Below are 27,391 nucleotides of genomic sequence, written 5' to 3'. Positions count from 1 at the left end.
CAAAGAATGTAACGATGAAACAGTTAAAGCAAACCTCTTTAACACATTCTTTGGCTCAGTCTTCATTAACAGTGATGGCACATATCCGACATTCACCAATCGTACCAACAATGATTACAATGACTTAACACATATAGACTTCACAGAAGATAATGTTGAAAAAGCTCTTCGCAAACTGAAACCATCTTTATCTATTGGGCCTGATGGACTATGTGCATACTTCTTAAAAAAACTTTCGATTAATATAGCAGAACCCCTAAGCATAATCTTTGATAAAGTTTTCACGACTGGTTCCCTTCCCAAACTTTGGTCTCTAGCCACAGTCATCCCTATCTTCAAAAAAGGAGATCCCAGCCTAGTTGAAAACTATAGACCAATCTGTCTATGCTGCGTCACCTGCAAAATAATGGAATCTATCATCAACCAATCCATTACCCTCTACCTTGAAACAAACAACCTATTCTCTAATAAACAATTTGGTTTCAGGAAAAAATTATCATGTAACTTACAACTTCTCTACTGCAAAAACATATGGACTGCTAATCTTGATCAAGGCAAAGCAATAGATGCAATCTACATAGACTTCTGCAAAGCTTTTGACTCAGTAGTACAAGATAAACTTCTCCTAAAACTAAAATCCTACGGCATTTCAGGACCTCTTCACAATTGGATAACTGCTTTCCTATCAAACAGACAACAAGTGGTCAAAATTGGCAGTGCTCTGTCAAATCCTGTTCCTGTCAAAAGTGGCATTCCTCAAGGCAGCGTTCTCGGACCAAAACTCTTCATACTATACATAAATTATCTCTGTGACCATATCTCAAGTTATTGTGTTCTCTTTGCTGACGATCTTAAACTATTTAACACCACCAACAATACTACTACCCTTCAAAAAGACCTTGACTTTGTATCTGATTGGTCTAAAACTTGGCAACTCCAAATCTCAACCAGCAAATGCTCAGTCTTACATATTGGAAAAAAGAACCCAAACACTAAGTACAAGCTTGATGGACATTAACTTACTGATGACCCCCACCCTGTAAAAGACCTAGATCTTGAACAACTAGTAACTAACAATACAAGACACAACTGCCTTGACCTCATCTTTTGCAATAACACAAACTCAATTTATGGACTACAAGTAAAAGAACCCTTTTCCAACAGTGACCACTGCATGATAGACTTTTGTCTCAATATACGCCCTCGCATAAATAGTCATAATAATAGTACTCCTAACTACAATTTCAAAAAAGCCAACTATTACCTCATAAACAACAACCTCTCATCTCTTGATGGCAAAATCTATTCTCAACCTGTATCACTGCCGAAGACCACTACAGAGTTTTCCTACTTGAAATAAATAGAATCATCAAACTATACGTACCACAAATCACCACCAAAAAAAAAAAAAAAACAAATTACCCATATCAATAAAAAAAACTTCAATCCAAAAAAAAATCCCTCTGGAGAAAAAACAAAAAGGGCCATGTAGCAAACTTCAAAACCACTACAGAAATATTTGTAACCAAATCAAAACTGAATGCACCATTTACCATACAAAGCAAGAAGATCTTCTGCGTACAAATTCCAATCGTTCTTTTTATAATTTTGCGAACAATAAACTTAAAGAATCAAGATCTATCCCACCACTAAAAGAATCTAACGGCAGAGAATGTAACGATGAAACAGTTAAAGCAAACCTCTTTAACACATTCTTTGGCTCAATCTTCATTAACAGTGATGGCACATATCCGACATTCCCCAATCGTACCAACAATGATTACAATGACTTAACACATATAGACTTCACAGAAGATAATGTTGAAAAAGCTCTTCGCAAACTGAAACCATCTTTATCTATTGGGCCTGATGGACTATGTGCATACTTCTTAAAAAAACTTTCGATTAATATAGCAGAACCCCTAAGCATAATCTTTGATAAAGTTTTCACGACTGGTTCCCTTCCCAAACTTTGGTCTCTAGCCACAGTCATCCCTATCTTCAAAAAAGGAGATCCCAGCCTAGTTGAAAACTATAGACCAATCTGTCTATGCTGCGTCACCTGCAAAATAATGGAATCTATCATCAACCAATCCATTACCCTCTACCTTGAAACAAACAACCATATTCTCTAATAAACAATTTGGTTTCAGGAAAAAATTATCATGTAGCTTACAACTTCTCTACTGCAAAAACATATGGACTGCTAATCTTGATCAAGGCAAAGCAATAGATGCAATCTACATAGACTTCTGCAAAGCTTTTGACTCAGTAGTACAAGATAAACTTCTCCTAAAACTAAAATCCTACGGCATTTCAGGACCTCTTCACAATCGGATAACTGCTTTCCTATCAAACAGACAACAAGTGGTCAAAATTGGCAGTGCTCTGTCAAATCCTGTTCCTGTCAAAAGTGGCGTTCCTCAAGGCAGCGTTCTCGGACCAACACTCTTCATACTATACATAAATTATCTCTGTGACCATATCTCAAGTTATTGTGTTCTCTTTGCTGACGATCTTAAACTATTTAACACCACCAACAATACTACTACCCTTCAAAAAGACCTTGACTTTGTATCTGATTGGTCTAAAACTTGGCAACTCCAAATCTCAACCAGCAAATGCTCAGTCTTACATATTGGAAAAAAGAACCCAAACACTAAGTACAAGCTTGATGGACATTATCTTACTGATGACCCCCACCCTGTAAAAGACCTAGGAGTTTTCATATCGAATGATCTAAGTGCCAAAGCCCATTGCAACTACATAGCAAAAAAGGCTCTAAGAGTTGTAAACCTAATTTTGCGTTGCTTCTTTCCCAAAAACACTACACTACTAACCAGAGCATACAAAACATTTGCAAGACCCATTCTTGAATACAGCTCACCTGTCTGGAACCCATACCACATCTCTGACATTAATACAATTGAACGAGTCCAGAAATATTTTACAAGAAGAGTTCTCCTCTCCTCTGTAAACAACAAAATACCTTATACCTCCAGACTTGAAATCCTGGGATTAGAAAACTTAGAACTCCGCCGACTCTGACATGACCTGTCGGAGTCGGAATCACACAGAATCATCTATTGCAATGTCCTTCCTGTTAAAGACTACTTCAGCTTCAATCGCAATAATACAAGAGCAAACAATAGATTTAAACTTAATGTTAACCGCTTCAATCTTGATTGCAGAAAATATGACTTTTCTAACAGAGTTGTTAACGCTTGGAACACACTACCTGACTCTGTGGTCTCTTCTCAAACTCCCAAAAGCTTTTACCAAAAACTGTCTACCATTGACCTCACCCCATTCCTAAGAGGACTATAAGGGGCGTGCATAAGTGCACAAAAGTGCCTACCGTTCCTGTCCTATTGTTTTCTTTCATTATATGTGCTTGTATATAATGTTGTGACAAAAATAAATAAATAAAAATAAAAGAATAAACCCCAACTATCACTGTGGAAACTACAGTTGCCTCAGAGATGTCATTTTCAGAACCAACAGATATACTTCTGGATTATTGTTTTTTTACACTGCAGATTGTAGCTGGCGTGACTAAATATTCATCTCTACAAATAATTAAACAACTCTCTGTGGAAAATCAGCATTTCTGGATCAAAGACTAGCTTTTTCTCTAGTATGCAAATACACGTTTCAGTGGGAGATTGTGATTCAGAGAGGCTAACCTAGGACCACGTGGGCAAACTCCCTTTTTCTTTAGAAGAGTGAAGCTCTTTAGAAAAGAGGAGCCCCCTGGAGTTCCAATTTAGGAAATGGTTGGAGACAAGTGATGCAGAAATGGGACAAAGAGGGTGTGAAAGCAGAAAAATTATCATGTAACTTACAACTTCTCCACTGCAAAAACATATGGACTACTAATCTTGATCAAGGCAAAGCAATAGATGCAATCTACATAGACTTCTGCAAAGCTTTTGACTCAGTAGTACACGATAAACTTCTCCTAAAACTAAAATCCTACGGCATTTCAAGACCTCTTCACAATTGGATAACTGCTTTCCTATCAAACAGACAACAAGTGGTCAAAATTGGCAATGCTCTATCAAATCCTATTCCTGTTAAAAGTGGCGTTCCTCAAGGCAGCGTTCTCGGACCAGCACTCTTCATACTATACATAAATGATCTCTGTGACCATATCTCAAGTTATTGTGTTCTCTTTGCTGACGATGTTAAACTATTTAACACCACCAACAATACTACTACCCTTCAAAAAGACCTTGACTTTGTATCTGATTGGTCTAAAACTTGGCAACTCCAAATCTTAACCAGCAAATGCTCAGTCTTACATATTGGAAAAAAGAACCCAAACACTAAGTACAAGCTTGATGGACATTACCTTACTGATGACCTCCACCCTGTAAAAGACCTTGGACTTTTCATATCAAATGATCTAAGTGCCAAAGCCCATTGCAACTACATAGCAAAAAAAGCTCTAAGAGTTGTAAACCTAATTTTGTGTAGCTTCTTTTCCAAAAACACTACACTACTAACAAGAGCATACAAAACATTTGCAAGACCCATTCTTGAATACAGCTCACCTGTCTGGAACCCATACCACATCTCTGACATTAATACAATTGAACGAGTCCAGAAATATTTTACAAGAAGAGTTCTCCTCTCCTCTGTAAACAACAAAATACCTTATACCTCCAGACTTGAAATCCTGGGATTAGAAAACTTAGAACTCTGCCGACTCTGACATGACCTGTCGGAGTCGGAATCACACAGAATCATCTATTGCAATGTCCTTCCTGTTAAAGACTACTTCAGCTTCAATCGCAATAATACAAGAGCAAACAATAGATTTAAACTTAATGTTAACTGCTTCAATCTTGATTGCAGAAAATATGACTTTTCTAACAGAATTGTTAACGCTTGGAACACACTACCTGACTCTGTGGTCTCTTCTCAAACTCCCAAAAGCTTTTACCAAAAACTGTCTACCATTGACCTCACCCCATTCCTAAAAGGACTATAAGGGGCGTGCATAAGTGCACAAAAGTGCCTACCGTTCCTGTCCTATTGTTTTCTTTCATTATATGTGCTTGTATATAATGTTGTGACAAAAATAAATAAATAAAAATAAAAGAATAAACCCCAACTATCACTGTGGAAACTACAGTTGCCTCAGAGATGTCATTTTCAGAACCAACAGATATACTTCTGGATTATTGTTTTTTTACACTGCAGATTGTAGCTGGCGTGACTAAATATTCATCTCTACAAATAATTAAACAACTCTCTGTGGAAAATCAGCATTTCTGGATCAAAGACTAGCTTTTTCTCTAGTATGCAAATACACGTTTCAGTGGGAGATTGTGATTCAGAGAGGCTAACCTAGGACCACGTGGGCAAACTCCCTTTTTCTTTAGAAGAATGAAGCTCTTTAGAAAAGAGGAGCCCCCTGGAGTTCCAATTTAGGAAATGGTTGGAGACAAGTGATGCAGAAATGGGACAAAGAGGGTGTGAAAGCAGAAAAATTACTTACAAGTGGTAGTGTTGCTCCAGGGGTTCTCTCACCTTCTAAATATAAACAGTGGTTTATAGCTATGAACATTGTAGTGAAGAACCCAGTTGATAAGGCTGAGGGGGAAGTTCTCAAGATGTTTTTTTGGAAATCAGAAAAGGGTCTTTCCTCTGAACCAGAACTGAAAGATTTGAAAAGGTGGACTCTGCAGTGTTCAGGCTCTGAAAGCAAATAGATACAGGTAGTCCTCGACTTATTTAATTAAATTTTATGTCGTACATCTCTCCTATAAGGTGACTCCGGGCAGCTTGCAAGTTATAAAACAAGTAGAAAAATAATTAAAACATTGAAACTACACATGTTAAGGTTATGACCATGATTCGGACCAGAACCTCTTTTGGTAAATGATATCAGTTGTTAAATAAGGCGTCTTCGATTTTACAAACTTTTTTGCCACGGTTTTTAAGCAAGTCACATGGTTGTTAAGCAAATCCAGCTTCCCTCATTGACTTTGCTTGTCAGAAACCTGCCTGGGAAGGTCTCAAATACCTGGCAATCACCTGTCCGTGGGATGCTGCAACCATCATAAATACACACCAGTTGCCAAGCCATTTTAATCGTGGGACTGCAGGAACATTGTAACAGTCATGAGGACTGGTTATAAGTCACTTTTTTCAATGCCAATGTTAACTTCAAACATTCTTTAAGTGAATGATGTAAGTCGAGGACTACCTGAACTCCAGAGAGTGCAGGAATATTCTTGCAGCACCTGTCAGCAACTGACCCCAGAGAGCTGATGAGCCCCAACCTTCCTTGCTTTTTGGAAGCAAGCAAAGAGAGCACTATTCCGTCCTGCCTTTGATCCAAGGTGATTGCGGACACTGCCGGAATATTCAATAAAGAATACGATTGTTTTACTTTCTACTTATTTAACCTAATTTATTTTGTGGTACATTACCTAGACTCCATCAGAATCGGGTTGTTTTAGGTATGATTCTTCTCCTAGTTTCAATGCTTCTCAAACTTAGCAACTTGAAGATGTGTGAATTTCACCTCCCAGAAATCCTCAGCCGACATGGGAAGTTCTGGGGGTTGAAATCTACACATTTTCAAGCCACCGTAGTTAAAAAACACGGTCTTAGGCAAACTCAACTTCTAGAGACTTTGTGGGTTGGCGTGTGTGTGTGTGTGTGTGTGCTAAGTCCTGAGAAATTCTGAGATCGGTAATTAAGGGAAAATTGGGGCATAAATTAAATTTCCAGATTTTGAGAATCTTAACTTTCCTGTTGAAAGGATATAATTGAGAGAAAAATGGGGCCAGAGGCTCCAGTGACGTCACCCTCCTGCTGGGTGCTCAAACAGAGCACTCCGTGTTAGAAGATTGTAAAAGTCAGTGAAACAGAAAATAAATCACTGTTCACTGAGCTTAGCATAATCTCTGGGTGAAAGAGATTATCAGAATTGTGGAAGAGTGGCAGGTCTGACAGGGGGTTTGCTCTTAAGAGCGAATTTTCCTGGATTTATGACCCCACCGAATTCCACTCCTTCCAACTTCAGCACGCCCCTGTTTTTATCAGGGAAAAGGAGAGGAATGTTGCTTCTGCTCTAGAGAACTTATTAAATTGATTGATATTCCAAGCAGACGGAATTTCACAAGCGTTCGAACTTTGATGTAGAATCAGCACGGCAAGTACCGACTCCTTTTGAAATTTGAAACCTTTCTTTGTCTTTGATTAATTGACTTTTAAAATGGCGTCTAAAAGTGAAAGTAAAATTTTTAGTACGATGAAGCAGCGTTACTTGTGGATTGTTACAAACGGAGTTTTTATACTGAAAGGAGGAAGGAGAGTTATTAAGTTTGAATTCCTGATTCTTTTGAAGACAGAATGGCAGCTAAACCTTTAAAGCCTTCTGGAAGAAGGGATCTGAACCAAGTCTTGAGGAAATATTGAAAGAACAATTAAAACTTTCTGAAGATAGGCAAAAGAGATGATGGAGAATTTTAATGCAAAAATAAGAGAAGATATTCTTATGGCAGTTCAAGGACTGAGTAAAAAATTGAAGGATTGGAAGTGGAAATGCAACAGATCTCTCAGTCAAATAAGTATTTAGAAGATGAAATGAAAGGTGTTCAGAAAAAGTGGATCAAAATGAAGATCAGGTTGTGATATTACAATATAAACTTATGGAAGGAGCTCTTAGAATTCGTGGTATGCAAGAAGAGCGTGGAAGACTTAAGAAAAATTATATCAGAAGCATTGGCTGAATTTATTGAAGCGGACCCCAAGAGGTAGCTTACCAAATTGATAAAATATATAGAGTTAATTCTTGGATTGCAAGACAGAGAAAGCTTCCTCGGGACATTGTGGTTTATTTTGTGAAAAGGACTATGAGAAATCAAATTCTGCAAGTTTCATATCAGACAACTTTAATATTGGAGAACAGGAGTTGAAGGTGTTGAAAGAGATTCCTTCAAAGATGTTAAGAGACAGGAAGCAATTTGCTTTTTTTACACAAGAACTTAAAAAACATCAGATTCAATTCAGATGGGAGGTGCCAGTTGGACTGACACTATTCTATCAAGGAAGGAGATATAGAATTGACACGGTTTTAAAGGCAAAGGATTTTCTTTCTACAGTTTTGAAAGTCGAAATAGAAGTGATAGAAAAACTTCAAGAGACTCAAGAAGGCGTGGTGACCCAAGAGCCTTTATTGCTGCCAGTATTAGAGGAACCACAAGAGCAAAGGGTGACAAGAGGAGCCCTTAAGCGTAAAGAAGAGCAACAGTCTCAAAGTAAAAGTCAGGATCCCATTATGGAAGCTGTGGGAGGAGCTAGACGGAAGATACCGGAGGAGGAGCTTCCGTTGTCTGCTTCAAAGCTTCAGGAGGCCAGTAATGGCAAATAGAATCTTGTCATGGAATGTTAATGGCTTGAATTCAGCTCAGAAAAGAAGGAAAATATTTCACTACTTGAAACAATTTAAAAATGATGTGATTTGTTTGCAAGAGACACATATAAAATTATCAGACCAAAAATATTTAGTTAATTCAAAATTGGGTAACCATTTTGTTGCATCAGCTTTGGAAAAGAAGCATGGAATTGTTGTATATATCAGGAAGGATATACCAGCTAAGCTAATTGAGGCAGATATTCAAGGAAGATTTATTGCTATTGAACTGGTGATAGATGCAAAAAAGACTTTGTTGATAGGTATTTATGCACCTAATCAGCAACAAGAAAAGTTTTACAAAATGTTACATGAGAGGTTGACCCTCTGGGATTATAGTTCGTTTATTTTATTAGGAGACTGGAATGGAGTAATTGATACAAGAAGGGATAAGAGAACTTCCTCCAAGAAGATACCTATACATGCAAAATTACCAAAATCCTTTTTGAAATGATGGAAGACTTTGAGTTTAGAGATATATGGAGGTTACGGAATCCAGATGAGAGAGATTTTACTTTTTTTTCTGATAGGCATCAATCTTTTTCACGCATTGATTTTATTTTAATTTCTAATGACTTGCTTTCTAGGGTGAAGAAAACGAAGATATTTCGAGGTGTTTAACTGACCATAGCCCAGTATGGATGGAATTATTACAAGGGAAAAAAGGTGGTAGAACATGGAGGTTGAATGAAAATCTGTTTAGATATGAGGATAATGTAACTTATTGTAAGAAACAGTTAAAAGAATTTTTTGATTTTAATATGTACAAAGGGACACCTATAGGAACTGTGTGGGAAGCGAGCAAAGCGTTTATTAGAGGATATTGATTTATTTGGACAACAGGCAAAGGAATAATAAACAAAAGCAGCGTAGATATTTGGAAGAAGAAATTCAAGGAAGCAACAGTTATTAATTCAAAACCCACAAGATCATAAACTTAAAGAGGCTATAAAAATATTACAGAGTCAATTTAATATGTTAATGGCAGACCAGGTGGCAACGAATATACAATATGCTCAACATAATACCTTTTGTAATGCAAATAAACCTGGGAGATAGTTGGCATATAATTTAAGGAAGAAACAGAAAGCACGTGTCATACAAAAATAGAATATAAAGGTAAAGAGATATATCAACAGGATAAAATTAAAAGGCATTCTCAGAATTTTATACTGCACTATATGCAAAAGACAAAATATTGGATAGGGACATTTATGATTATTTGAAAGATTATAAGGTGAATATTCTAACATTAGAACAGAGGAGGAGCTGAACCGCCGATAGCTACTGGAGAAATAGTGGAGGCAATTAAACAATTAAAATGGGAAACCCCTGGTACAGATGGTCTTTCACCAACCTATTATAAAACAACACAGGATGAAATATTCGGCCCACTTAAAGAATTATTTAATCAGTTACAATTAGGAGTGGGAATACCCCCGTCATGGAAAACATCTTTTATTTCACTGATACCGAAGAGGAGCAAGACTGCTCTAAACCTGGTAACTATAGGCTGATTTCACTTTTAAATAATGATTATAAGATTTTTGTAAAAATAATAGCAAATAGATTAATGTTAGTTTTACAACAAAGAATTCATACTGATCAATCTGGTTTTATAAAAGGGAGGCAGATGAGGAATAATGTTAGACAGATTATTAATATATTGGAATATTTGGAAAGAAGAATACTTCAGCGGCACTTATTTTTTTGGATGCAGAGAAAGCCTTTGATCGATTGCATTGGGATTTTTTATTTAAATTAATAGAGAAAATGCAATTTGGAGACTGTTTTATTAGAATAATTAAAGCGATTTATGGAGAGCAAACAGCACAGATTATAGTAAATGGTAGTTTGACAGAAGTTATTAAGATTGCGAAAGGAACAAGACAGGGATGTCCCTTATCACCATTATTGTTTGTTTTGACTCTGGAACCATTATTAGATAAAATACGAGAATTAATGAAAATAGAGGAATTAAGATTAGACAATATGAGTACAAAGTTAGAGCTTTTGCAGATGATGTAGTGGTTACGTTAATGAATCCTATAAATTCAAGTAGATTTTTGTTGGAAGTAATTGATAAATATGGAAAGGTATCAGGATTTAAAATAAATCAGAATAAAACAAAAGTGATAATTAAAAATATGTCTATACAACAGAAACAAAAACTAGAGGAAATGACAGGATTTGAGGTAGTAAAAAGGTTAAATATTTAGGGTCTATATTAGCTCATCGAACAAGAAACTTTATAAGAATAATTATGACTTGCTATGGCAAAAGTTCAGAATGATATGAATGGCTGGAAGAAATTGCAGTTATCCCTATTGGGAAGGATTACGGCTATTAAAATGAATGTGTTACCTAGATTTTTGTTTCTGTTCCAGATGATACCTATAATTAAAAAGGATAAAAATTTGGAAGATTGGCAGAGTGGGATTAATAAATTTATATGGCAGGGTAAAAAGGCGAGGTTAAAATGAAAATAATACAGGATTCACGGAAAGAGGTGGTTTAAGAATGCCTAATTTTGAACTAGATTATGAAGCAGTAACCCTCTCAGTAATAAGTGACTGGTTTAACTTAACAGAGGAAAGAATTTTGAATATAGAAGGTTATGACTTGTTACATGGATGGCATGGGTACTTATTTTATGGAAAAAAGTGGATAGGGCTTTTAAGAATCATGTGTTGAGAAGTGCTCTTTTGGTCTGGAATAAATATTCCTATAAATTAGATTATAAGATTCCTATATGGGCGAGCCCTAGACATGCAATAGAGAATATAAATATAGAACAGAAACAGGAAATGATTACATATAAAGAACTTTTGTATGCTGAAGGAGGTAGATTGCAATTAAAATCATTACAGGTATTAAAATGAAGAAGGGAGGAATTATACTTGGTTTCAATATGGGCAAATAAGTGCTAGATGGAAAGAAGATCAAAAAATTGGTATAATGCAAAGGGAGGAAAATTTAATAAAGCAAATTAGAAATCAGACCCACGAGCATATAAAGAGATTGTATAATGTGTTGCTTGAAATAGATTCGAAAAGGATTTGGTAAAGGATTGTATGATAAAATGGGCACAGAATATTCAGGAACCAATAATGTTGGAAACATGGGAGAAAATTTGGGTTAGAAATGTTAAGTTTACACAAGCACAGAATTTAAGGAAAATTTTTATAAGATGTTTTATAGATGGCATTTAGATCCCAAAAAATTATCATGTATGTATCCTAATATCCAAGCGAAATGTTGGAGGTGTGATTGTGATGATGCTACATATTTTCATATTTGGTGGACTTGCAAGAAAATTAAGGTCTTTTGGATAAGAATTTGGTGGATTATTCAAAATGTACTGAAGAAGAAGATAAAGTTCCTGCCACAATTTTTCCTTTTGGGAATTATAATGGATTGTACAGGGATTGAGACTAAACTGATTTTGAACTTAATAACAGCAGCAAGACTGTTGATTGGACAATACTGGAAGAAGAAGAGATACCTACAATTGAAGAATGGATATTGAAAGTTATTAACTTGGCTGAGATGGCTAAAATCTCAGCGTTTTTAAAAGACAATACGCAGGAAAGATATTTAATTGAATGGAAAAATGGATTGATTATTTACAAAACAGATATCAGATTAAGAAATATCAGATTGCCTTTGAATAATTAGAAAGTTATTTTATGTAATGGGGAGGGGGTTGGGGGACGAAAAGATTTGGATGTGGTTATTTGGATTGGAGTTTACCTTGTGATTGACCGGGAAGCCGGGGTGGGGAGGAGGGGATGTTTTTTTTTTTTTTTTTTTTTGGGAGGGAGGGGGAAAAAAGGGGGAAAATGTTTTTGTTTTTTTTAAAACTCTTTCAATAAAAAAAAAAAAAAAAAAAAAAAAAAAAGAGAGAAAAATGGGGCCAGGATTATTAATTACTATTTTTTTTTTTTTACTAATGAGGAAATACTAGATGTTGTTGTTGATTTTTTCTTCATCCCAGGCAGGACAGTCTTTATGTTTCAGCTTCCTTAGAATCCTTCAAGATTTCTAATTGCAAATTGGGTGGGTATAGGTGCTTTGGGAAGCAAAGAATAGTTTCCCTTAGTCTGATGTTGCAATGGACCATAACTTCTTCATCCTCAGACAGACTGGGTTTTGGGATATGTTGTGTTGTGATGTGATGTAAGAGAGATTGGAAAGTATAATCCAAAACAGCTGGAAGGTGAGAGATTAGAAAAGGATGGAATGAAAGCTTGATACCAATTTCTGTGACTCATCTCATTCCTCCTTTACATTGTTCTCATTTCAGTTTCACTGAAAGTTTCTTTGCACCTAAGATGGACTTTGCTAAGGAATATACTTTTGTTGCACCTTTACAAAAACATGAAAAACATCTCAGCCTTTTTGTAAATGCATAGAAAAAAATCACTTTATCAGTTTCTTTCTAAAGCTGAGCTGATGAATACTCAGTAATAAAATTTTACAAGCCAAGAATTTAATTGTGCGTTGACTGGCCAAGTTGCACTATGTCCTTCCTCTAGCTAGTCCATTTTCTCCAGGAGCTCCTCAGGTGAGGACATGCTGTTCAATACCCAGTTCTGCTTTCAAATGCCGCCCTAATTTAAAATAAGCATGAAAGTTGAGTCCCTGCAATTAAACTGATGAATTGTGTCATTGAATTAACGGAGGTGTGGAATTTCAAGCTTAACTTAATTGACTTAAATCAACATGGTTTTTCTTCAACTGCCAGTCATTCTTTATATCTGTGATATTCACTGACTGGGACAACACTTCTCTATAGTACAAGGATGTCCCCATCAGTTCTCTGGTTGTGTTTCAGGAGGGACTGTTGTAATTGTGGGAGGCTGTGGGGTTAAGGATAAGTTGGGTGGGGACACAAGGGATATGAAGGTGATGGCCTACTCATGGTTATTCTTTCTAATTGCTCCGCTCCTCTCACCTTGGCAGATGATTGTAAGTACGGCAGGTCACCCCTGTCTCTCATGTTTGTCTCTCTCTCTCCCGCCCTGTCCATGTGCCTTGCGTCTAGTATCTTTCCTACCCAAAGTAACTTGAGCTGGTTTTTCTGTTGTTCTGTGGTGGCTGCCTACCTTGTCCCTATGCCTTCTCTATCTGCTCCTGCCCCTTCCCAATGCCTTTGCCTTTTCTTGTTCTGTGTCCTCTTCCCCCTTGTTGCTGAGCTGCTTCGCGCCAGCTATGACGTCTTGGTGGAAAGTCTGTCCCTCACTGTCAGAAGCTATAACGGGGTTGTTTCCTGGGAAGATGGGAGGAGGGAAGGTTTGCTCTTGCCATTGAGTTACAAGAACCAGATGTTCAGGTCTGCCCATGAGACTTTGACAGGAAGGGTGAAGAAGTCAATTTTTGAGAAGTGCATTCTCCAAATTCAGTCTCCCTTCCTCTTATGTTCTTTGGAGTTGTGAAGGAACAACTTGTCCGGTGAAAATGTTCCTTGCGTTTGGGAGGTAGACATGGGGGAGCCTTGGGTGAAGAAGACAACAGATCCCAAGTAGTCTGTGGTGGGCACCTTGTTACCGATACATTACGCTGCTATGGCCCAAGAGTAGGGGCATGTCATGAGAAGAGGACATGTCTATTGCAATTTATGTCATGCAAGCTCTTCAGAGTTAATAGCTGAGATTTACCATCCCCAACCTTATTTCCTCCAGAGTTGGTGGATACCCAACACGGTGCCCATCTCTAAATGGTATCCATCTAGTAGACATTAAGTTAGGCAAGCCTGTTTTATGCTTTGGAACCTTAGCTACTAACTCTTCCAAGGCACACAGGCTGAGGGGACATATGAACAAAGTGCACACATTGTCATCAAATAAATCCCCCCAAATACATATGCACACTTTAGTACATGGATCCACTCATATCGGCAGGTCTTTCTGGTCAAGAGGGCACCATTTTTTATACTAACCTGGGTATATCACAGCTGGTTAGAGTTAAGTTTTAATCCCGTCCTCCTTTGAAGACTGTATCATTTCAGTATTTTCACATTGTTTTCCATAGGGATAGACAAAAGTATTATCCCTTCTCAGTGTCCTGACCTTCTAATTTCCTTTAACAGATCCTACACCAAGCCTTTAAGGTGCCCATCCCTTCCTTAGCTATACTTCTGTAAATTCAACCTTCTCTAGCCAGGTGCTCTGCAGGTATATTGGATTTTAATTCCCACCATCCCCTAGGAAAGCTAGCAAGTATTAAAGTAGTTTACTGCTAAATACTGTATATCAAGAGGACATCAGATGAAACAGGAATTGTTTTAATTCAGTTGTATCTAAGGAAATACCTAAACAAACTTTTAGACTATAGATTTCTACAGATCTGTCCTGCTAAGGAACATTGCAACACTTCCCCCAAAAAGTTCCAAATTCTGTTAAATCTGTGTGCTTTATCTGAAATTTTGATGGAAGGAGTGAGAAGGTATACACACAAAAGTTATGTTTACACAAAATGCTTAACACAATTTCTAAAATAACCCATTTTCCAGGATCACACAAAACACTAATACACTGATACACTAACACTAACCAAACATCTAAAACACAAAAACTATTTAATACTTTGTGCAGTATAGATGCCAGGTTTTTAACTCACCTGAATAAGTGTGTTGTTTCTCAGTAGTCCTTTCTCATTTCTTACAAACAGTATTCCAGCTCCTTTGATCCATGTGCTTATGGAAATAAATGCTGATTGCCAGTTTCCTTCTCCATCCCTACTGGATTTTGGGGTTTGCACAGTGGTGGCAATTAGGTTTTGTTGTTGTTTTTTTGCATTTATATCCCGCCTGTCTCCAAAGACTCAGGGCGGCTTACACTGTTAGCAATAGTCTTCATCCTATTTATATATTTATATCCAAAGTCAACTTATTGCCCCCAACAATCTGGGTCCTACCTTATAAAGGATGGAAGGCTGAGTCAACCTTGGGCCTGGTGGGACTAGAACCTGCAGTAATTGCAGGCAGCTGTGTTATTAACAGACTGTCTTACCAGTCTGAACCACAGAGGCCCTAGTTTAGGAACACAATTGATTGTGGCAGGAGCAACAATGAATATTTGAATATAGTAGCATCAAAAAGGCAGAAGTTGGTTAGTTTTTTGCTACATCATTTGCTCTGAAATCTAGTTTTTATATTTGGCCAAAGGATCTTTGGAAACATCTCGAATTACATCTGCATGTATAAATAATACCCTTATATCATCCTTCTGAAGACCAATATGATTGCTTCCATCTGTAACTAGTGGTTTTCTCAAAATGAACTTGTTGTCTCTAGTAAAAGAGACTATTGAGTAAGGTTGGTCTTTGATTTGATCTAGTGGCCAATCATAATCTTCTGTGTAAACAAATGTCAACCACTGAAAGATCACCATGATCACAATGCTTTACCCGATAAGCAATTTTTCATATTGCCAATGGATTTGGTAAATGGAATTGGCAAATGAACTTAAATAACTTGCGTTTCACATTAAACTATATATAGTACAATATTTGATTATTAAATAAATGCATTTTCGGAGTTCATACAATAGATGAACTATCAAGTAGACCAGGCTTGTATACAATACACTAAGCCAGATACACACCAATACCAAGCCAAAATTAAACTAATCAAGATTAACATATTTGAAGATATCTGCTAGGTTGCCATTTTAAGCATATTGTGTGAACAGAACTAGTAAAGGCATGACAGCTTCAATTATACTATATATGGCTATAGGATGATGGGGCAGAATTTTGATAATTCTGACAGTTGTAGAATTTGGAAGAAAAAAGGAAGAGGGATCCAGTTAGTTAATGTTAATATGGTAACATAATAAAATAATAAAAGCAATATAAAATCCAAACCCAATACACACAAGTACCACAATATTGGAATATCCAAGGGCACAAATCTATCATTGCTCACATTTTCTTTTGCAGAGCTCATTTTTCACTAGGTTTTGGAAAACCTGGTGCTAACATTTCCTCAAGGCGCCATGAACAAGAAACAATATTTTTGGTCCCTGCCTCCAAATTCTTAAAAGCTATAAAATACAAAAGCAGATGGGTTGTCTCTACTTGCAGATATCCAGGGGCCAAGGGCTTTATGGATCAAAACCAATATTTCAACTAGAATTCTGTTGACCACACTGCATGGTTGATCACAATGGCATTACATGACTCTAATGATTCTCATTCATCAAGAAGAAGGCTCCCGTATATCAAACTAACCGTAATTTATGGGTAGTCTTCCAAAGCAGGTTTGTGTTGAGTGCACTGCAGTAGTCCAGCCATGCAAGCAAGAATGTTTTCTGTAAGGCTGGGTATGTCATCAGTCAATTCTTGTGACCTATATCTATTTCTGACCAATCTGGGGTGCTGTTCAAATGAGAAGAAGTGATTCTTTGGGGGCAAAATGCAGATTCAGTGCCAAGTTTAGTTCACATCTTCTGATAATGCTGTTCTCTAGAGATAACCCCAGGGTAATGGAGCTTGAATCTCTCTCCTTCCTCCCCTGACTCCTTTTTCTTCTGATATCCCTATCTAGACATGTTTCTCCTCTCCTTCCATATTGATCAATTTGTGATATTGTTTCTACAGGGAACCCTCTTAAGAAAGCATGGCAAGGGGACTGAGAAGGTAATGAGCCATTCTCACTCTTTTGTCTGTCTGTAGCAAAAGACCCAACTGACATTAACTTCTATCACCAACTCACTCAGTTCAGCTGAAATGTTCAAGGAATCAGTTGCGGCTTTGACATCAATAAGGGTTGATCATTGTGTTTCATAGTTTATGTTGTTAAAATATATACTGTTCTGTGTCTTTGATTGTCTGGGGAGGGGCTGTTTAATGCAGAAGCATGGGTTTTGTCTTCTAGAGCAGGGGTCTCCAACCTTGGCAACTTTAAGCCTGACAGACTTCAACTCCCAGAATTTTGGGGAATTGGCTGGGGAATTCTGGGAGTTGAAGTCCCCCAGGCTTAAAGTTGCCAAGGTTGGAGACCCCTGTTCTAGAGGACCTGTATCTGTGTCCATATTGTGCAGCAGAAGCTAGCCTAATACAATGTATGTTACAGACAGTTGTAATGCCAATCTACATTACAGCTAGCAGTTTAAGGGAAGTAGAACTCCAATATTGTTACCTCAAGATTCTTATCCTCTTAATTTGATAGAGGAGAGATAACATGGATGGAGGTAGCAACTAACTTGGAGATGCCACTGTTATGCACAATGTGTACCTCCATACATCTCTGATAAATGGATCGGGTCAGTTTGTCTTGCATTCCAACCATCCACCAATCCATTTTAACGAGTGCTGTCCATGGAACAAAAGATAGGCCAATTTTTGTGATTGGACAACTTTTCAGGGGTCACCAACCTTTCGGACCTCAGGGACCACTAAAAATTCATAATTTTAAATCCCACAGACCACTAATATTTTTTTAAAAAAAGATAAATGGTACTTAGTGCAATATAAAAAATGCAAATAATTTTTCTGCGGACCACCAAAATTTTCTCATGGACCACCAGTTGATGACCGCTGTTCTAGATCAGTCCATGTTGGAAAGGTTGCCTGGTCAAAGAAGAGTATAGTATGTACAAGGGATTTCAAAGCAGAGTATACATAGGGTAGATACAGAACAGAATATTGTATGTACAGTATCCGCACAGTATATGTAATGAAATCTTGGCTCTGCTGAGAAATAAGCCTTGTTGAGTTCAGTAGGTCTTGCTCCCAACTAAATGTACTAAATACCATAGATAAACTGTTTCTCACCCTTAGTAAGTTTAAAATGAGTGAATTTAAACTCCCAGAATTCCCCAGCCAACCATGCTGCATTGATTGGGAGTTGAAGTTCACGCATCTTAAAGTTGTCAAGGTTGAGAGAGAGAGAGAGAGAGAGAGAGAAAGGGAGAACCCACTTTTTGAACCCACTATAAAAACCACATTTAAAAAAACACAGAAAGTTTATTAATAAATCAATACATGAGATATATACTTTTGTGAGCCTCCCAGAATCCAATGAAGTTGACAGGCAGAAATTTATGTGAATAAAAAAAAGTAAAAGTAAATGAGAATCTTTAGGAAGGATAACTGAAAACATATTATAAAATTAAGATTCAGGCATACTAGATTGTGTTCTGGGTCTGCTGCTGGACTCTCTCCTATTTTGAGTGGCTGCAAGTGATCAGAAACATTAAATCTCCTAGAATACAAAAGAGAACTGTTCAAAAATGAGATAATGATGGGTAATTCAGGAGTTAAGGATAATACATCTGATTAATAATAAATGCTATATATTCATATTAACATACAATCATAAATCCAGTGCATCCATATTAACATTAATAATATAAGTTACATATACAATAGTTTTTCCAGACAGAAAATATATATTTTGGGGAAAAAAAACTTCAAATAAAATAATCTAGCTCCTACACATTAAAGAGTGGTTGGATGTTGTTCATGCTATCAGTCAATGTGTTTTTCAGCAGTTACAACAAACACCAAAGTCAAGGAGAAATCCATTTCTAGTAGATGAGACGTCATATAGACAGAACATAATGCAGGTCTTAAGGTGAACGGTGTAAATTCTGGTTTAACATTAGAAAAGGAATACTGATATTGATAGCATATCAATATCAGTATTCCTATGGCTATAGAGCTAATCTTCCAGAGGGGAATTTAGTTCTCTCTTTTTGGAAACTTTAGATCAGAGAGGGTAGGCAGAAGCTTAGAGTAGTTGATTAGTAAACCCATCCAGGTGTTTTGCAAGTAACATGGAATTAAGAGTATGCTGTGTCTGAACCAATTGTCAATCATTGCTGAAGCGTGCACAGCTCTATCAAGGGACACCATTCTTTCCTCAGAGGAATTAAGAGGCAGGAGGTTCCATTCTTTATAGCCAGATGTTCAGAGCAAAGAGTTTTGATGTGAATAAGATCCATATATTTGCTGTTCTGATCTTGACTCAGAAAACAAAGATCGGATGAATGGTGTTTATTGAAGACATCATTGTCACTTATTTAAATCTGTGAGGATTTCAATCTGTTTTGGCTTTGTCATAATTTGGCCCTGAATTAGATGATTTCCTAGGGCAGAGATTTAAGCATGTTATGTATAAAGTTGGTACATGAGTCTTAAACCTGCCTATATTCCAAAAATTGAATTAGTTCTAATCATATTATTAATGGGAGATACAAAATACCAAATTCTGACTGGTCTGCATTAGATATCCAAAAGGAGTTTAGCAGAAAATTAGGAGATTAACAGAAAACTCCTACAGAGATGGACATTTTTAAAATTTAGAACAATGGACTATCAATGACCCATTTTGGATCATGAGTAAAGAAGGAGGAGAGGAATTTCAAAAGTAGCCTCATGAATTCATAATAATTACTCTGGTGGAAATCAGATCTAAAGTTTATAGTGTAAATTCAAAACAAAAGAGACGTTTTGGCAGATATGTTATGAAAAGTATCACAACTCTGGTTTAATTTTACTTAATTTTCTGTTCAACCCATTTAAAATAGCAATGCAGATCAATCTTCCATAAGCTGGTCATGAAGTTTACTAGAAAAAAAGCTTTCCTCCAGATCTGATATTGTCCAGCTGTGTCAGTAACTCTATTGTCCCAGCCATCAGGGTCATTGAGGAGATGGCATCTAATGTCAGCATGGTTGTGGGGAAGGGATGGTGTTGTATTGCTATCATGGGTTTTCTAGATGCTGCAATCATACAAATAGTGCTGTTCTTTCCACAGACTAGGGTGAAGCTCCCCAGTCACACTGAAGTAAGGATTCTACATTTAATTCTTAGTCTGCTTCATCTATTTTGTTTTCTTGCCTATCCTCCCCGTGAAGATCTTCCACCTCCTGGTCTTTCTTTCTTGTGGTCATTTGAATCCTTTGTCCGTTTGTCTCTCTTGTCCTTCTTTCTTACCAGAATTTGCTACCTGGAACTGGCTGCTCTTTTAAAACCTCGTGTTTGTTAGTCTCTGTTTCCAACCAAAACCCAAAGTAATTGTTTAATATTTTCCTTCTGAAATATTTTGCTCAGCTTGCTTGCTTGATTGTCTGCATGTGAGTGGGTTGACGGAGGGCAAGGTTGGGTGGTTGGGTTGGGTTGGGTTGGGTTGGAGGGCTGCAGAAGACATCCAAACCATAGGGCCCAAGAGGGAAGGATGATGATGTAAAACCAAATATGTGGGGAAATGATTGAGTAATGGGGCAGGATCTGTTGCAAGCAAATGAGACTTTTCAGAATACGTGGAGACTCTCAGTGTTGCTATATAAAATGTTTGCATTTTGGTCATCAACTGAAAAGACTTCCAAAAAGCCTTGTGCATAGTTGGGACAAAAAAAGGATAGTTCCTGTCCTTGAAAAGAAACACGTAATATGAAGGCTTCAATGACCAAAGCTGGGGCAAGGGTCAATACATAGAGACTTGCATAGCGACCACCATAAAAAAATGGCAACTTGAAATATAAGAGGAGTAAGCTGTAAAGTGGCTGGATGGACAGATGGATGGAAAAATGATTGATTATATTGGATGTCTGTGAAACAAATGGAAAAAAGAAGGATTAACAGATCCAAAAAAGCAGTCTACCTGTGTGGAATGTAATGAATTTTTTAAAATCATTTTATAGGGGACTATGGGGTAGAATGGGTCCAAATTCAAATTTTAATCTGATCTTTTCAGAAAGTCAGATTTTTACTAATTCAAATTCTTTCTTTAAAACCTCCTATCTATATTCAGAAAATGTGGCAAACTAATGTCAAGAGATAAAGGATGAAATAGGTTCCTTAAACCATTGTGAACTTAAAAAACCATTTTGTTCCAAAGACCAAAACACATACAACTCCTACTCCCTACCCTTTCAATAGAATAAAATAGAATAGAATTTTTTTTTTATTGGCCAAGTGAGAATGGACACACAAGGAATTTGTCTTGGTGCGTATGCTCCCAGTGTACATAAAAGAAAAGATCATCAAGAATTCTAAGGTACAACACTTAATGATAGTTATAAGGTACAAATAAGCAATCAGGAACCAATCAGTATCAATATAAATCGTAAGGATACAAGCAACAAAATTACAGTCATACAGTCATAAGTGGAAAGAGACAGGTGATGGGAACGATGAGAAGATTAATAGTAGTGCAGATTTAATAATAGTTTGACAGTGTTGAGGGAATTATTTGTTTAGCAGAGTGATGGCATTCTGCCCCATTCACACCAGGAGTTGATCTAATGTTGTAAAAGGATGTTAGGAGCTTCCACAGGGTGCTGTTGGATTGCATAAAACAGTATTTCGTTGATTGTTAGGTTTTCCTCTTTATATTACCACAGGGAGGAATATGTGGCCTGGTTGTGTCAAGACAGAGTCCTTTCCTGTAGTGTTTATATATGCAGTCAATACCTAGATAAAGAGTATAAGCAAAGTTGTGTTAACAGAATTGTGGCACACATGAATATATAGCCCCAAGTCTCTGAAAAGGCCTGCACTGAAGGGAAACTAGTACTGTAAATTCTCCCTATCCAAGAAGAAAATAATCTGAATTTCTTTTTTTTTTTTTTTTGCAAAAATTTTTTATTTTTCCATAATAATTCCCACAATTTGACCAGTGTACAATACAATCACTTATCCAACAATCAGTCCTATACTCAAATTATACTCAGTCAGGGCTGCTCGACTGCCACTCCCCCCTTTAATCCTTTCTTCCCTTCTCATCCTTCTTAAACTTCCCCCACCACCTTCTCCTCGCTTTCCTACTTCCCCTCCTCTTTCCCACTTCTCACTACCATCCTTTCTAACCCTCTATCTTCTCCTTCTTCTCCTCCTCCTATCCTTTCTTCTCCCTCCCTTCTTTCCTCCCTACCCACCTACCTACCTACTTTCTTCCTTCTTTACTCCTCTTTCCTTACCCTTTCCTTCGGGAGTGTTTGCCGAGCAGTCCCGACATTACACCATTCCAACTTGTTTAATTCTACCATTATTCCTGTACAATGGCAACCAATCAATTTATAGTCTTCCCTTCCCGCCTCCTTCCCCGAGACTTCCCAGAACAGAATACAGGGTATTGTAACTAACAAACATAATCTAAAATATAACATAAAACATATTCCATTTCACACCATCACACTATCAATTCCCTTCTTTCTTAAACTAATACATAATAATTCCTAACTTCACTCAAAAACTAATTGATATTTTTTAATCTGATACTTATTTTGAATATAATCAATCCACTTCCTCCATTCCAATATATATTTTTCTTGTGTACAGTCTTTCAAGTAGGCAGAAATTTTTGCCATTTCTGCTAAATTTGATACTTTACTAATCCATTCTCCAATTGTAGGTAAGTCTTCTTTCTTCCAATATTGTGCAATCAATAATCTTGCAGCAGTTATTAAATTCAGAATCAGTTTTGTCTCTATAACAGTGCAATCTGAGATTATTCCTAATAAAAAGAACTGTGGAACAAACTTGATCTTCTTTTTCAAAATGTTCTGCATAATCCACCATATTTTAATCCAAAAGGCTTTAACTTTTTTGCAAGTCCACCATATATGATAATAGGTAGCATCCTCACAATCACATCTCCAACATTTTTTAATTGTTTTGCTGCCATCTCTTAAAATTTCTCTTTAACTTAATATTACGTATAAACCTTTTAAGTCTTTTTTTTTTCCAGTCTCAGTATCTCTTCTCCCTTCTCATTACAATGTTTAAAAAAAAAAAAAATTTCCAGCTGGCCTCAGCAATAAACAACAGACAGTGAGACTTGTAACACTTTCGTTTTCAACTGTGTAGCTCATTAAAGAACGATCACCATTTTCACTTTGAAGTCAGATCCAAAACTTAAAAAAAAAATAACAGGGAATTGATTGATTACTTGCTTTTATAATTAGAGCTCTCCTGTTTCTGTTCAGTCCGGTATTATCTTCTTTAAGTTAAAATTGGTCCCGGCTAATATTACGTATAAACCTTTTAAGTCTTTTTTTTTTTTAAATCAGTCTCAATATCTCGATCTCTTCTCCCTTCTCATTACAATGTTTAAAAAAATTTCCAGCTGGCCTTCAGCAATAAACAGCAAACAGAGAATTGTAACACTTTCGTTTTCAACTGCATAGCTCATTAAAGAACGATCGCCATTTTCACTTTGAAGTCAAATCCAAAACTTAAAAAAAAAAAAAAATAACAGGGAATTGATTGATTACTTGCTTTTATAATTAGAGCTCTCCTGTTTCTGTTCAGTCCGGTATTATCTTCTTTAAGTTAAAATTGGTCCCGGAAGTTGGTCGCGGCAATTAGGTCTGCCGGAGCAGGAAAAAAGCCTCAGATCTGGAGCACTTTGAAGTTCTGAGGGGGCTTAACCCTTCGAGCCCCCTGGTATCTTCCAGGAGCTCTAGGGAAGCTCTACCTCTGCTTCTTTTTGCTCACCACCGCTTCTTCTCCCGAAGAGGGGGGTTTCCGAACTGCTGGACAGCTGATTGTCGCTGTCTTAGCAGTCCAACATGATCCAGAGGTTGGTGACCAGAAAGATCACCTCCATTGCCAACGGAGCCAACCAGGAACTGAATTTCTTTTATTGTTCTTATTCTTATTATTCCTTCAATCGGAGATTACAAAGCAGGCAGAACAAGCTTCTGCAACTGAGGCTACGTTTAAAAAAAAAATCAGCCTCAGGGATGCATGGAATCTACTGGTATTGCTGAAGTTTTACCAAGGCTGATAAAGCAAACATAGTAATTTCTTCTAGCTTTAGTGGAGAGATTTTATGGTACCATTAAAAAACAGGACTTAAACCAAGCAGAAATATTTACCTCTTGTTCCATTTTTCTTAAAAAATGGAAATTGAGTGCTGTTCAATTTTATCAGAGCAATTTGGAAGAAATATGCCTACCTGCAGCATCACGGGATCTTTTTATGAGGTTGGTTTTTTTATTTATTATTTATTTTATTTTATTTTATTAAATTTTTATACCGCCCTTCTCCCGAAGGACTCAGGGCGGTGTACAGCCAGAATAAAAACAAAATATATACAATTTAAAACAACATTTAAAAAGAGCAAATTTTAAAGGCTGATTATTAAAATTTAGATTTAAAAATTTTAAAATATTAAGAATACCCAATTAAAATTCAACACTAATTATGCCAGTTATGAATCATGTTATGAGGTAAACATCCTGAGTAGTTCTGTAATCTCAATCGTCTCAGCTTGGAACCAGATGCAGAATTCATTGTTCAAAGAGATTTGGCTTATTTCCTTTCAGCAAAATCTCTAATCTTCAAGGAAGCAAAAGAAGGATAAGATAAGATTCAAGCCAAAAGTAGGAAACCTTCAGCTGAAGCTGTGAGAACTTTTACAAGTTAAAAAGTAGTTGAAACTGTCCGCACCTGCCTGTTTTGAGGGAGAAATGAACAAAGTTTGTAGATAGGGAGAAACACATACGATTGGATCAGCCTAAGGCTTGTTTGTTGATCAAATAGAATAATATTGTGTTTGCATAATTGTTTTGGAATCAAGATGGGTGGACCTAAAACAATGGGCATCCGAAGAAGCCAAAAGGCATCCTTTTATCTCCAATACATTTAATTTGATCTCTGAAGTGGTGTAGCCAATAATGCCATGACATCAGAGCAGTGAAAACACGAAGTTAATTGTGCCAAAAAAAGAAAAGAAAAGAGAATTTCTAACTTTAGTCTAAATATGAGAGCTCTGGCTTAATTCCCTAGGTTAGGGGTCTGCAAACTTGGCTCTTTTAAGACTTGTGGACTTCAACTCCCAGAGTTCCTCAGCCAGCAAAGATAGTAGCAAAGCTAGCTGAGGAACTCTGGTTCAATGTCATAAGATTAAAATCAAAGACATTTTAATTCAGAAAGAGAAGTTCAGGGGTTTCTTTTTTTTCCACTCAGGTAAAAATTGTAATAATGTTGAGTCAGGAAATGTTATGTTAAGGAATCTGCATTTTCATTTAAAATGTTCTTTAAAGACTATGAAGACTTAATAAAAGGAACAACAGGTTTGCTGAAAACTGGAAGGTATGTATTTAAAAATCTAATTATCTTTGTTAGGTTTACAAATAAATAATATTCTTCTTAGAAATGAAAGTAGATTAGAAAGTAGTTGAAACTGTCCGCACCTGCCTGTTTTGAGGGAGAAATGAACAAAGTTTGTAGATAGGGAGAAACACATACGATTGGATCAGCCTAAGGCTTGTTTGTTGATCAAATAGAATAATATTGTGTTTGCATAATTGTTTTGGAATCAAGATGGGTGGACCTAAAACAACAGGCATCCGAAGAAGCCAAAAGGCATCCTTTTATCTCCAATACATTTAATTTGATCTCTGAAGTGGTGTAGCCAATAATGCCATGACATCAGAGCAGTGAAAACACGAAGTTAATTGTGCCAAAAAAAGAAAAGAAAAGAGAATTTCTAACTTTAGTCTAAATATGAGAGCTCTGGCTTAATTCCCTAGGTTAGGGGTCTGCAAACTTGGCTCTTTTAAGACTTGTGGACTTCAACTCCCAGAGTTCCTCAGCCAGCAAAGATAGTAGCAAAGCTAGCTGAGGAACTCTGGTTCAATGTCATAAGATTAAAATCAAAGACATTTTAATTCAGAAAGAGAAGTTCAGGGTTTCTCACACCTCAACCTGGCTAAGGAAGTCTGGGAGTTGAAGTCCATACCTCTTAAAGTTGTTGAAGTTGAAAAACTCTGTTCTGCAATAATCATGATAACTACTCACATTACACTTTATGCGGTGCTGTCTTGGTACTGAATAAGCAGGTACTCAATAGCAGAAGATAAACCATGCTTCCCTCCCATGCACCTTCTAGATGGACTTTCCAAGATTGATAGCTAGAGGAATATTAGCTCGGAAATTCTGAAATGTAGACCTAATAAATCTGGGAGGTGCCGTGTAGTTGGGTTAAATAATGTTCACAGTCCTTGGCTAATTAACCACATTCCACCATATATCTTTATGTAGGCTAACAGTATTTGCTTACATTTTGCAAAAGAAAATAAGGGCACCATGTTTTAGATCATGAACAGGAACTCTGGTTCAATGTCATAAGATTAAAATCAAAGACATTTTAATTCAGAAAGAGAAGTTCAGGGTTTCTCACACCTCATCCTGGCTAAGGAAGTCTGGGAGTTGAAGTCCATACCTCTTAAAGTTGTTGAAGTTGAAAAACTCTGTTCTGCAATAATCATGATAACTACTCACATTACACTTTATGCGGTGCTGTCTAGGTACTGAATAAGCAGGTACTCAATAGCAGAAGATACTCAATAGCAGAAGATACTCAATAGCAGAAGATACTCAATAGCAGAAGATACTCAATAGCAGAAGATACTCAATAGCAGAAGATAAACCATGCTTCCCTCCCATGCACCTTCTAGATGGACTTTCCAAGATTGATAGCTAGAGGAATATTAGCTCGGAAATTCTGGAATGTAGACCTAATAAATCTGGGAGGTGCCGTGTAGTTGGGTTAAATAATGTTCACAGTCCTTGGCTAATTAACCACATTCTACCATATATCTTTATGTAGGCTAACAGTATTTGCTTACATTTTGCAAAAGAAAATAAGGGCACCATGTTTTAGATCATGAACAGGAACTCTGGTTCAATGTCATAAGATTAAAATCAAAGACATTTTAATTCAGAAAGAGAAGTTCAGGGGTTTCTCACACCTCAACCTGGCTAAGGAAGTCTGGGAGTTGAAGTCCATACCTCTTAAAGTTGTTGAAGTTGAAAAACTCTGTTCTGCAATAATCATGATAACTACTCACATTACACTTTATGCGGTGCTGTCTTGGTACTGAATAAGCAGGTACTCAATAGCAGAAGATACTCAATAGCAGAAGATAAACCATGCTTCCCTCCCATGCACCTTCTAGATGGACTTTCCAAGATTGATAGCTAGAGGAATATTAG

General features: G+C 36.8%; 1 protein-coding gene across 1 annotated transcript in view; it reads left to right on the top strand.

Moving 5' to 3' along the window:
* The window catches only part of UNC13A (unc-13 homolog A), a 264,443-nt gene that overhangs the window by 216,787 nt on the left and 20,265 nt on the right, over window positions 1–27,391 (top strand). Inside the window, exons 34-35 of the mRNA XM_058163052.1 lie at window positions 17,039–17,077; window positions 20,202–20,231. Coding sequence (XP_058019035.1) covers window positions 17,039–17,077; window positions 20,202–20,231 — 69 coding nt within the window. The remainder of the gene's footprint in view (window positions 1–17,038; window positions 17,078–20,201; window positions 20,232–27,391) is intronic.

Source organism: Ahaetulla prasina, chromosome 1 (genome assembly GCF_028640845.1).
Source record: "Ahaetulla prasina isolate Xishuangbanna chromosome 1, ASM2864084v1, whole genome shotgun sequence".
Lineage (NCBI taxonomy): Eukaryota > Metazoa > Chordata > Lepidosauria > Squamata > Colubridae > Ahaetulla > Ahaetulla prasina.
Note: the sequence above shows the minus strand (reverse complement) of the source record. Positions and strands in the feature narration are given on the sequence as shown.